Consider the following 13,861-nt stretch of genomic DNA (forward strand, 5'->3'; position numbering starts at 1 on the left):
AATTTAGTGTAATTTGGATATGTAATAATCTAATTTTAGATGTGTTCATATTATTCATGTTAATATTGGGTGTGTTTGTGTTTTCGATCAAAACTTTATATTTAACCTTATGATGCATAAATGTGTTGAAAGTAGGGGTGGCAAACGGGCCTAAATCCGTTGGGCCGGCCCGCATAACCGCAAAAAAAGACGGGCTGGACTGAAAAATTGGGACCGCCAAATAGTAAAAGCCCGCCTAACCCGCGCCGCTTAAACCGCGGGCTTTGGCGGGGCGGGGCGGGCTTCCCCACCGGGCTTAGAATTTTTTAGCAAGGGGTATTTTTACAATTTTTTTTTACCAAAACCCAACTTCCCCCAACCCAACTTACAAGACAATGAAGATGAAAATTGAGTATTTTGGATTATATTTATTTTATTTTAGAGACAATATTTATAATTATGTTTTGGATTATGTTTATTTTGCTTTGAAACAATATTTATAATTATGTTTTGGATGAAAACTTGGTTTATAATTATATTTATTAGATATTTATAATTACAAAGACTTTAATGTTTGTGAATATAAAAATTATAATTTGTTTATACTTTTAGAAATTATAATAGTTAAAAGTAAAAAATAGGAGAGATTTTTTTATGCCTTTATATATATTATTTAATAGTTAAAATTAAAAAAAAGAGGTTATTTAGCGGGCTTAGCCCGCCGGCCCGCCAGCCCGCCGTTAGGCGGGGCGGGCTAGGATTATGGGACCGCCTCACTAGGCGGGGCGGGGCGGGCTTCTGACGGGGCGGGGCGGACTTCCCCGCTTGCCACCCCTAGTTGAAAGAGAAAGAGTTTGAGAGCAATCCGTACGTGTGATGTGATAATGGTGGTGTACTAAAAAAATAAAAAATAAAAAATAAAAAATAAATATTTTTTTATTTTTTAAATAATCAGTATAGTAAAAGTGGATATTTATATAATTTATTTAAATAATACTAAATTCTTAAAATAAAGGATATAATTAATTAAAGAATTGAATTAATAAATAACAATTGATTTTGTGATCCACAGTTTTAAAGACTAAATTTTTGTTTTGGTTATTAATTCGGTCGCTAAATTAAAAAATAGTGATTGATTTTAGCGATTAATTTTTGTTCTGGTCATAAGAAAGACCTATTGGTTACCAAATTGGTTGCTATTAGTGATCGATTTTGTAAGTCGTTAAAATTAGTCGCCGAATGAAATTTAGCCACCAATTTTTTTTTTTTGTCCTAAAAATCTTATATCGGTCACTAAATCAATTTCTATTAGTTACTAATTTTAAAGTTGCTATTATAATAATTTCTTGTAGTATGGATAGAGCGTTGTCATGAAATTATTCCTCCTAAAAACTTAAACTAATAAAAAGTAACAATATAAATGGTTATATTTTTAATACATATTTTTAAATAAGTATCTATTTTAAATTTGTTTGATATATATATATATATAGGCCTTTCTTTTTGTTAGTCTTATATTTTTTTTTTTTGGATTCAACAAGAATCAGAATTTTAAATTTTTTGGTCATATAACTTTAAATTATATCATAAAATTACTCTTTTTAAAAATTTAAATTAATAAAAAAATAAGATAAATAATTATATTTTTAATAAATATATGGTTCCATTTAAAAGGTGTTAAAAAAGCTATTAAAAAAACATGAATAAAGAATAATATTAACATCATTTCTCTAAAATGAGGAAATAACAATAACTCAACTATTTGCTAACTATTTAATTTGTTATATATATATGTTGGAGGCCCGTTTTGTTTCTCCGGTTAATAGCTTTATTGAAACATCAATTATAAATATAGATGGATAAAATAGTGGAATTTGACTTGAATACCTCCTTGATATAAAATTATTGTATAAGGATATAGCTAGTATTATGTAAGGTGTTTGCGAGCTAACTATTAGTTTTTTTTTTTTTTTTTGACAGAAACTATTAGTTAATTTCGCAGAATTTTCTGAATTTATTATATATTCAGAAACAGTATTTATAACATGATGATTATCACTTTACCAGATAAAGCTTTTTCACATTATCTTGTATCATTAACAAGTAAAAATTATTATCTTGTAAGCACGAGGAGGATTAAGAAGCAGCAGAATTTGTAATATATAGTTATTAGTTAGTCATTATCAATATTTTTAATGTGAGATAATATTTAATGATATAGAATAATTTATTTTTTTATGATTAAATATTACTCAAATTTTAATAAAAATGTTGACTTTAAATTTTTTTTATTGACATTATATGTTTGACTTTTTTATTTTTTTAAATAAAAAATGTTAGGGACAGTAAATTTTATGATTTGTAATTATTAATTAATTATTATTGGTATTTTTAATGGTGTGAGATTTCATTTATTAGTATAAGATTACTCATTTTTTTTACTGATTAAGTGTTGGCCAAATTTTAATAAAGTGCGGGACTCCTCCACTTTCTCTTTTCAAATAAATATTGGAAAAGTCTAGGGGCAGCAACTTTTCCAAATTCTGGCACATGTAACCAGCAAGGAAAAAAGAGCCATTGAATGAAATCTCACACCAATCTCACACCATTAAAATTATCATTGATGGCTATTTGATGGGTACAAATACTAAAAATTGCTGCCCCTATCACTCCTCATAAATATTTGCCATGATAGCGCGCGCAAGTGTCTTCAACGTTCATTTTATTTTCTCTTTGGAACTCGCCCCACCCAAACTAGAAGTACTCAGTTTTTGCTGCTTGCATTGTTTGTAAAAATATAAAGTAAAATAAATTTGCATTTTTTTAATTTATCCTTAGGTTATTAATTATCATAATATTGTTATCAAACTAAACTTTGGTTTCACAAGTTCGTGAACTTCACTGAGATCTTATGATCATATGCAAAGAATGAAACAGAATTCTAGTCACATTGCCTTAGGATCTCATGAAAATATGATAATCAATTGAAATATAAGGATACATTGATATATAATAACTAGGTTCTACTTGCCTTATATATATGGCGTAGAACCTGTTATAACCACAATAATGTTGAACATAGTATTATTAAAAGAATTCAAATTAAAGCACTTTTAATGCAAGCTTAATACTTGGGAGGCGGAGGTGAAGTGTAGAGATAGCCTTGCTTTGGTGGAGGCGGTGAAAAGTTGTAAATGTAAGGAGGAGGAGGTGAAGGTGAAGGTGGCGGTGGAGACTTGTAAATATATGGTGGAGGAGGTGATGGAGAAGGTGGAGGTGGTGACTTGTAAATATATGGAGGAGGTGGTGACGGTGATGGAGGTGGTGGAGACTTGTAGACATATGGTGGTGGTGGTGATGGAGATGGAGGTGGTGGTGATTTATAGATATAAGGAGGTGGTGGTGATGGGGATGGTGGTGGAGGAGACTTATAAATATATGGTGGAGGTGGTGAAGGTGATGGTGGGGGTGGAGACTTAAAATAATAGGGAGGAGGTGGAGAGGGAGAGGGAGGAGGAGGAGATTTGTTGATATATGGAGGTGGTGGAGAAGGAGAAGGTGGAGGAGGAGACTTATAATAATATGGAGGAGGCGGCGACGGAGAAGGTGGTGGTGGAGATTTGTAAATGTATGAAGATGGAGGAGGAGGAGACTTATAGAGATAGGGTGGGTGAGGTTCATGTTCATGTTCATGTGTGGGTGGCGCCGCCTGTGGAGGTGGGTGGTAGGGAGAGTTGCGGCCTCCATAATAAGGAGTGTCATCATCAGAAGCAACATTGATAGCAATAAAGCAAAATGCTAATGCATAAATGAGTGGAGGCAAGTGCCTCCATTTCATTGATGAGGTTCCCATGTTAAGTAGTGTTAAACCCTATTTAGTTCTTTTTTCCTTAATACAAGACTATATATTTAGGGTTTATTTTTGTTGCTTGGCATAGTTAGTGAGGATTGTAACCCTTTATATAGTGCAAGCATCCAATACCTTGTTGACTTATAACAATTATTTGTTAATGCCTTCTTCTTATTAGGTTTCTTTTTTGATGTGGCTTCCATAAAACAAAGTTGAAAGTTCAAATTTTCCACAAATGGTGGATATATTGGAAATAACAAAGTCAAGGTTATTACTTATTAGAGAGGGTTGGTGATAGCATACGCACGTCTCAACTCTCAAGAACCAATTTTTCAGATTTGATCAAATTGTACTATATACTTAAAGCACCGGCGAATCATATGGAGGATCGGAGTAAACATACATTTAATTTCTCAAATTAATTAGTAGCATATGTATCTAGATTATTCAAGAGTAGTATTATTTCTGATCTCTTCGGGCACTCCAAAGTATGAAACAGCTGCTTATCAAAGTCAATGACTAATATGTCTTTTTAATTACTCTATACTTTGATTTATTTGTTCTTTGATTCATATTTAGCAATATATATTTCTGGATTATAAAAACGCGTTATTAGTGTTATACCATAGGTGCAACTAAATATCTTTTAAATATTATATTTATTCAGTATTTTTTAATAAATTTAAAAAAACTAAAATAATATATCCAAATAGATTTATTATTATTTTTTTAATTTAAAAACAAATTTAAAAAATAGAATAATCAAATTAAAATTCAAAATTTTAAACTTAAATCTTCTCAATATTAACACTTCCTAAATAAAATCCTAAATATTCTTTTAAACACAGATTTTAATTAGTCATCTCTCCTCCACACTAATCAAAGAAAATATTTCTTCTTTTAAAACTTAAAACCTAGAACTGCAGCGTCTCTAGAACTGCAGCCTCGCCGCGATCGTCTTCTCCAGGGCCGTGCACACCCCCCCCCGGTGACAAGCTCCCCCTGCAAAGAATTTCTCCATCGGTGACGTGCAGTTCTATCGGCAACCCACAATTATCCCACGTGCCTCTTCCGTCCCGGTCTCCTCTACCGTCGCGATCCTTTTTTGACTATGATAATTCTGTTTGCACAACTATGTATGATTAATAGTTTTGTAATATCACTACAAGAAAATGGAGCTATTTTAACATGATTTTTTTTAACAGTCATAGTTAAGTGTAAAAATTAATATATATTTTTGACAAATATCACAAATGTCAAATTTTCTATGTTTTTTTGATTTATAATTTGATTGTAGAAAATTATTCCTCAATTTTGACACTTATTTGTTTTCAGCATACTCAATTATTCCTTTTTTTCGTTGAGCTTTGTCAATTTTGGCATCACACTGCTCTCAGTTTGGGATCATACTACTCATTTTTCATCTTCAAAATCTCAGTTTATTTTTCAGTTTCAAGATCTCATCTCATTCTTTGTTAAAAAATTTTTGTTGAGAATTTTTTATGGTCAATAAGTGTCAAAATAAATAGTATTTTTGACGGTTAATAAGTATCACAAAAAATATATTCTCAAATTTTTCTAACAAATTATTTTTTATGGCCAATATTTATGAAAATAAGATTTAAATTTTTTTTACAATTACTTATATGTTAAAAATACTATTTTTGACAAAACTTTTATTAACATATTTTTATAGTTAAAATAGTGTCAAAATTTATTTTTTTGACGAATTTTAATTTTTTTTGACACATAATAATCCTTAAAAATAGTCTATATTGTTGTAGTGCGACCCACAACTACCCCGCCTCTTCCGTCCTGGTCTCCTCCACCGTCGCGATCCTTTTCTGACTATGATAATTCTGTTTGCACAACTATGTATGATTGAGAGTTTTGTAATATGAATGTAATTTAAATGTGCTAAATCCTAATTTTTACTATTCTGTTGATCTCGGATTTAAAATTTAGTGTAATTTAGATGTGTAATAATCTAATTTTAGATGTGTTCATATTATTTATGTTAATATTAGATGTGTTTGTGTTTTTGCCGAGCCATTTCTAATTTTTCAAAAATTTAATATGAGAGTATTATTGTTCTTATAAGTGTTCATTAGCTTAGAAATTTTGGATGTGTTTAAATACACAATGAAAAAACTCAACTAATAATAAAATAAGATATTACATTTTTTTTTTCTGAATTTTGGATGTGTTTACGTGCTTCACTCAATTTTAGAAATGGTGGTGCACTAAAAGAAATAAAAAATAAAAAATAAATATTTTTTTAATTTTTAAATAATTGGTATAGTAAAAGTGGATATTTATATAATTTATTTAAATAATAATAAATTATTAAAATAAAGGATATAATTAATTAAAGAATTGAATTAATAAATAACAATTGATTTTGTGATCCACAGTTTTAAAGACTAAATTTTTGTTTTGGTTATTAATTTGGTCGCTAAGTTAAAAAAGAGCGATCGATTTTAGCGATTAACTTTTGTTCTGGTCATAAGAAAGACTTATTGGTTGTCAGGTTGCTATTAGTAATCGATTTTGTAAGTCGTTAAAATTAGTTGTTGAATGAAATTTAGCCATTAACTTTTTTTTGGTCCTAGAAATCTTATATCGGTCACTAAATCAATTCCTATTAGCGTCAGTTGCTATTACAGTAATTTCTTATAGTATGGATAGAGCGTTGTCATGGAATTATTCCTCCTAAAAATTTAAACTGATAAAAAATAGTAACATAAATGATTATATTTCTAATACACACTTTTAAATAAGAGTCTATTTTAAATTTGTTTAATATATATATAGGCCTTTCTTTTTGTTAGTCTTATATTTTTTGTTTGGATTCAACAAGAATCGAGTTTTAAATTTTTTGGTAATATAACTTTAATATTATATCATAAAATTATTCTTTTTAAAAATTTAAATTGATAAAAAAAAGATAAGATAAATAATTATATTTTTAATAAGTATATGGTTCCATTTAAAAGGTGTTAAAAAAGCTATTAAAAAAAACATGAATAAAGAATAATATTAACATCATTTCTCTAAAAAGAGGAAATAACAATAACTCAACTATTTGCTAACTATATATATATATGTTGGAGGCCCGTTTTGTTTCTCCGGTTAATAGCTTATTGAAACATCAATTATAAATATAGATGGATAAAATAGTGGAATTTGACTTGAATACCTCCTTGATATAAAATTATTGTATAAGGATATAGGTAGTATTATGTAAGATTGTAAGGTGTTTGCGAGCTAACTATTATTTTTTTTTTTTTTTTTATTTTGGACAGAAACTTTTAGTTAATTTCGCAGAATTTTCTGAATTTATTATATATTCAGAAACAGTATTTATAACATGATGATTATCACTTTACCAGATAAAGCTTTTTCACATTATCTTGTATCATTAACAAGTAAAAATTATTATCTTGTAAGCACGAGGAGGATTAGGAAGCAGTAGAATTTGTAATATATAATTATTAGTTAATCATTATCAATATTTTTAATGTGAGATGATATTTAATGGTTTAGAATTATTTATTTTTTTATAGTTAAATATTAGTCAAATTTTAATAAAAGTGTTCACCTTAGATTTTTTTATTGACATTATATGTTTGACTTTTTTATTTTTTTAAATAAGAAGTGTTAGAGACAGTAAATTTTATAATTTGTAATTATTAATTAGTTATTATTGATATTTTTAATAGTGTAAAATTTTATTTATTAATGTGAGATTACTCATTTTTTGTTGTTGATTAAGTGTTGGCCAAATTTTAATAAAGTGCGGTACGCTTTCTCTTTTCAAATAAATATTTGCGATGATAGCGCGCAAGTGTCTTCAACGTTCATTTTATTTTCTCTTTCGAACTCGCCCCACCCAAACTAGAAGTACTCAGTTTTTGCTGCTTGCATTGTTTGTAAAATTATAAAGTAAAATAAATTTGCATCTTTTTAATTTATCCTTAGGTTACTATCATAATATTGTTATCAAACTAAACTTTTGTTTCACAAGTTCGTGAACTTCACTTAATTAGATCTTATGATCATATGCAAAGAATGAAACAGAATTCTAATCACATGGCGTTAGGATTTCATGAAAATATGATAATCAATTGAAATATAAGGATACATTGATATATAATAACTAGGTTCTAGTTGCCTTATATATATGGCGTAGAACCTGTTATAATCACAATAATGTTGAACATAGTATTATTAAAAGAATTCAAATTAAAGCACTTTTAATGCATGCAAGCTTAATACTTAGGAGGTGGAGGTGAAGTGTAGAGATAGGCTTGCTTTGGTGGAGGCGGTGAAGAGTTGTAAATGTAAGGAGGAGGAGGTGAAGGTGAAGGTGGCGGTGGAGACTTGTAAATATATGGTGGAGGAGGTGACGGAGAAGGTGGAGGTGGTGATTTGTAAAAATATGGAGGAGGTGGTGAAGGTGATGGAGGAGGTGGAGACTTGTAGACATATGGTGGTGGTGGTGATGGAGATGGTGGTGGTGGTGATTTATAGATATAGGGAGGTGGTGGTGATGGGGATGGTGGTGGAGGAGACTTGTAAATATATGGTGGAGGTGGTGAAGGTGATGGTGGGGGTGGAGACTTAAAATAATAGGGAGGAGATGGAGAGGGAGAGGGAGGAGGAGGAGATTTGTTGATATATGGAGGTGGTGGAGAAGGAGAAGGTGGAGGAGGAGACTTATAATAATATGGAGGAGGTGGCGATGGAGAAGGTGGTGGTGGAGACTTGTAAATGTATGAAGATGGAGGAGGCGGAGATTTATATATATAGGGTGGGTGAGGTTCATGTTCATGTTCGTGTGCGGGTGGCGCCGCCTGTGGAGCTGGGTGGTAGGGAGAGTTGTGGCCTCCATAATAAGGACTCTGATCATCATCAGCAGCAACATTGATAGTAATTAAGCAAAATGCTAATGCATAAATTAGCGGAGGCAAGTGCCTCCATGCCATTGAGGTTCCCATAACAACTAACTCTTATTAAGTGTTAAACCCTAATTTATTAGTCCTGTTTCCCTTACTACAAAACTATTATATTTAGGGTTTATTTTTGTTGCTTGGCATATAGTGAGGATTGCAACCCTTTATATAGTGCAATGCAAGCATCCAATACCTTGTTGACTTATAACAATTATTTGTTAATTCATTAATACACTGCCTTCTTATTAGTTTTCATCAACTTGATGTGGCTTCCATAAAAGAAAGTAGTTCACATTTTCCAGAGTCAAGGTTATTAGAGAGGGTTGGTGATGGCATACGCACGTCTTGAAGAATCAGTTTTATTAATTAGTACTTAGTATGTAGCATATGTATCAAGATTCAAGAGTGTTATTATTTCTCTTTAGCGGCACTCCAAACTCTAAAGTGTGAAACAGCTTATCAAAGTCAATCACTATTGTCTTTTTAATTTCTTTATACTTTGATTTATTTGTTCTTTCATCCATATTTAGCAATATATTTCTGGATTATAAAAAATAAAAACGCGTTATTAGTGTCATATATTTGCTTTTGTGCTCACATTTTTGTCGGTCAATAATGTTTAAACTGCCTCAAAAAATAATCATAAATCCTTGTCAATGTGCTAACAATATATAAACCATGATGATATATGGTAATAAAGTAGAACTAAAGATGAATTTACATAAATAAATTATTTGGGGTAAAAATTTACACAAAACAATTTTTTTAACACAAGTTACATTCATATTTTAAATAAATTTTATGTAAACTACAACACCTACCACAGTTTGAGAATTATACATAATATGCTACAAGTTATCACAGATTACGTTTAAAACATACACAAGCATAATCTATTGTATTTTATTGCGAATTATGACTAAAATGCAAGGCATAAACCGCTACACCTTTGTCGCGATTTATGAAGGAATGGTGAAGCATAATCTACTGTAATCTATAGCGAATTATGAACAGGTGGATACATTATATATATCAGTTGAAGGTAATTGTGAAGTAGAGTGTCAAATTCATAATGTCTAGTGAGGAGAGTTTCTTAGCTCTAATGCATTGATCTTAAAAAATTCAAAAACGAAAAAAAGAGGGTGTGAAGTTTACTAATAAAGAACTTTGAGTGTCTTTATCCGGTTATAGAATATCTTGTTAGATCTAAAAATCAGTATATTGCAGAAATTTGGGGTGTGTGGGACCAAATAGATGAAGAAGTTATTTTACAAGATCCCTATTGTACTAATTGTGTCAAACACTGTGAAGTATGATACTTTTGTGATAGCGTCCGACGAAGATCTGTAGATTCTGTTTCATTATCAAAGAAAAAAATTTTCCAAAAGTGAAAACACACGAGTTGTATGCGACGTTAGAGGATGGTGTCGATAGTTCTAGGACATTAGCTCTGAATCCTCAATCGATTGCGTTGGGGGTGTTTCTAGTTCGATGCCTGTGATTGTACTGGCTTATTTGTTGGTTGCATCTCCATCTTTTGCAATTGGAATGGCTAATTCTTCTCACATGATTCATTATTCTGTAGTTGATGGTCAACCGGATCGAGTTGAAAATACAATGCGAGAAGATGATTCGGACGAAGAGCCTATCAACATAGTTGCAAACAGTGATGATGATACAAGAAGCAATCCACCTACACAGCATAACCCATCAAGTTTCGGCAAACAACAACATCTTCCACATTTTTCGACCTTGAACTTGGAAGCTTTAGGACAACAGCTGGATATAGATGCTACTTTTGGGTCAAAGATTGATAGAACCACTTTAGAATAAAGAGGAAGCTATGTTGAATTTAAAGAGTTGTACTATCCATTAAGGAGTTGAGTACAATTCAAATAATCTTAAGTACCATGAAAAATGTAAGGAGTTTGGTAAATGTTGCACTTGATTTCGAATTACACTTCGGCAATAAAAGGGTACCTGGGAGGTGAGAAGGTACAACGGACCTCACACTTACTTAACTACATCGATTTCAAGCTATTACCAGCAACTTGATTATCACTTCATTTGTGCAAGAATCTTTTTGTTGGTTAGAGCCGATGCTACGGTTACAATAAAGGTGTTGCAACAAGCTACAGAAACAACCTATAGTTTCAGACCTACTTACAAAAAGGTTTGGCTAGTAAAGGAGAAGACAATAGCACATAGATAAGATCTATGAAGATTGGGAAGAATCCTACGACGAGTTGCTCCGTTGGATGCTTAGTGTGCAGTCCACCATGAGGGGATAGTGGCATCATAATTAATGTAAGCACGGACGTATATACACGCCGTATCTTCACTTGCATCGACTGGGAGCACCCTAAACTTCTCATGGAACCATGTGAAGTGGATTGTCATCTGCTTGACTTTTTTTAGCAACGGCACCTCAATCGCCGAATAATGCCTGAAAGGTTGAAACTATTCCCACGCTGGTCTGCCATCCTCAATAAACTATTCGAAGTCAGTAAGGCACCCACTAATAGTCTTCTCATCAACGAAAAACCCCAACTAATATGCCACATCTTGCAGCGTGATGGTGTACTCTCCGAACAGCATATGGAAGGTGTGCGTATCAAGACGCCATCTCTCAACGAATGTGTTCACTATAGGCTCATCCACCCAGAACCAATGAGTGTTCAGCTTAGCAACGGATACAAACCAGCCCTTTTTATATAAGGTATGATCTCGTCATGCAAAGACATATTCTATTGTCTTCTAACGCTATAAATACAGCTAACTGGATGCATTATATGAAAAAAATAACTACGCACTAATAAAATTCTGAAACATATAAGCCTAAACCATAAATTATTTAAAAAAATATTCTAATTAGATTTCAAATTAAATATACAAATGCGTGTTTTTTATCTAATCTTTTAAATATACAAAAACTACATAAATGTTACGTGAGAATTAAAAATATAAAAATTTTAAAACATGCAAGCCTAAATCATAAAATATTTATAAAAAAATTCTAATCAGATACACAAATACGTGTTATCTATCTGATCTTTTAAATATACAAAAACTGCATATATGTTAGGTGAGAAAAAAATATAAAAATTTTAAAACATAAAAGCCTAACCCATAAATTATTTATAAAAATATCCTAATAAAAAAAATAAATACATAAATACGTGTTATCTATCCAATCTTTTAAATATACAAAAACGACAAAAATATTAAGTAAGACAAATATAAAAGATTTATATATTTAAACAGTTATAAGTAATCTATTAATACAACGACAACTCTTATCGTTAAAAAAAAAAATTAACCTCTTCATTGATGTTTCCATGAGCAACATCATTCAGCTGGTACAAGTGATTTTCTTCAATCATGGTCTCACTAGAATATGGTATCTCAAAATTCTCTCGCAATTTTCTCTCAATCCAAACTTTTCTCGCACAAGCGAATAAAGAATCTGTTGTTGACTATATATTACAATTTTATAATGTTACAACACGTAAATCGCGACAGCTTTTAGCAGATTATACTTCATCATTTTTTTATAAACTGCGATAGGGTGCAGTGAACTGCGATATGGTGCAGTGATTTATGGCTTGCATTTTAGTCATAATTCGTAATAGGGTACAACGGATTATGCTTGTGTGTGTTTTGAACGTAATTCGCGATAACCTATAGTGAATTACGTATAATTTTTAAATCGTGATAGGGTGTCGCGGTTTACATAAAATTCATTCAGGACATGAATATAACCTATTTTAAAAAATTATATTTGAGTAAATTTAATCTTCAAATGATTTATTTATGTAAATTATCTTAAATTAAATTCAATCTTAATAAATATATATACTAAAATTAATTATTAAAATAAAATAAATATTAAAAATAAATTAATTATATATATATATATATATATATATATATATATAATAATTAATTTTGATGATTAATTTTAATATGTAAATAGCATTTTTTATTAAAATTTAAGTTGACATTCTAGTAGAATTATAAAAAGACAATAACATATATACATATATGTGTTTTTACTTCAATTTTGTTTTTCGTTCATTTGATTGGCTCTAATTACTAATGTTCTTCAGATAGTATTTTATTAATTTACCCACTTAATTAGGGAAAATCAACTCTTTTTATTCAATAGAAAATTAAAAAAAATAGTGGAATTTAACTTGAATATCTCTTTGATATAAAATTATTGGTGAATTCTACTATACCCTCTCTAAAATAAAGGGTAAATTACCCTTGTGATATATACAGTGATTATTGATAATTATCTTTTTATTAGATTCACTTATTTTCTCTTTTCTTTTCAATTGACGTTATGTTTCTCTTGATACTTGATAATAATGTCATTTTCATCATCCCTACCAAATACACTTCTTCTTCTCCAATTTTAAAATTCTAATTCCTTTCAAATCAAATCACCATTTCCAATCAATTAAGTTAGGATTTTGAACTTGTTCTTACATTTTTAATCTCCAATTTCAACGAAACACAACCATCAATTTTTCAGCTCTCTTCTTTTTAAGATTTTTTTCGTATTAAAAGATATTACGTTTGGAGAGAAGCAAGAGGGTATGAATTTATATGACGGATATGAATTTGCACCATGAATAAAATTCTTATAGGTAATTAATGGCATAAATAATAAAATAATTAATTAATATTTGAGACGAATGTAAATATTAAAATATTTATTCTATTTTGTCTTATTGTTATCTGAATAATAATTTAATATTTTTATGACAATATAATAGTTTAATATGCTCCCACCAATGTATTAGTTTTTTTTTTTAAATTAGGGAAGAGGTGTATTTGGTGGAGATAATGAAAATGACATTGTTATCAAATTTCAAAAGAAATATAAAAAAAAAGAGAAGATAACGTAAATTTTGGAGTTCTGATGAAAAGATAATTTATCAATAATTACTGTATATATCACAGGGATAATTTACCCTTTATTTTATAAGGATATAGCCAGTATTACGTAAGGTGTTTGCGAGCTAACTATTAGTTAATTTCGCAGAATTTTCTGAATTTATTATATATT

The 13,861-nt window shown here is 30.1% G+C and overlaps 2 protein-coding genes across 2 annotated transcripts; both read right to left on the reverse strand.

The window, feature by feature from the left end:
- Positions 1-3,103: 3,103 nt before the first annotated feature.
- LOC107613933 (uncharacterized) lies at positions 3,104-3,817 on the reverse strand. Its single transcript, XM_088497650.1, has one exon. The coding sequence runs from the start codon at positions 3,815-3,817 to the stop codon at positions 3,104-3,106; it is 714 nt and encodes a 237-aa protein (XP_088353776.1).
- Positions 3,818-8,100: 4,283 nt separating this feature from the next.
- Positions 8,101-8,829, reverse strand: LOC107613934 (uncharacterized). The gene has a single exon (XM_016316134.3). The coding sequence runs from the start codon at positions 8,827-8,829 to the stop codon at positions 8,101-8,103; it is 729 nt and encodes a 242-aa protein (XP_016171620.2).
- Between the last annotated feature and the right edge of the window lie 5,032 nt (positions 8,830-13,861).

This window comes from Arachis ipaensis, chromosome B8 (assembly GCF_059453495.1).
Source record: "Arachis ipaensis isolate K30076 ecotype BB chromosome B8, ASM5945349v1, whole genome shotgun sequence".
Taxonomy (NCBI): domain Eukaryota; kingdom Viridiplantae; phylum Streptophyta; class Magnoliopsida; order Fabales; family Fabaceae; genus Arachis; species Arachis ipaensis.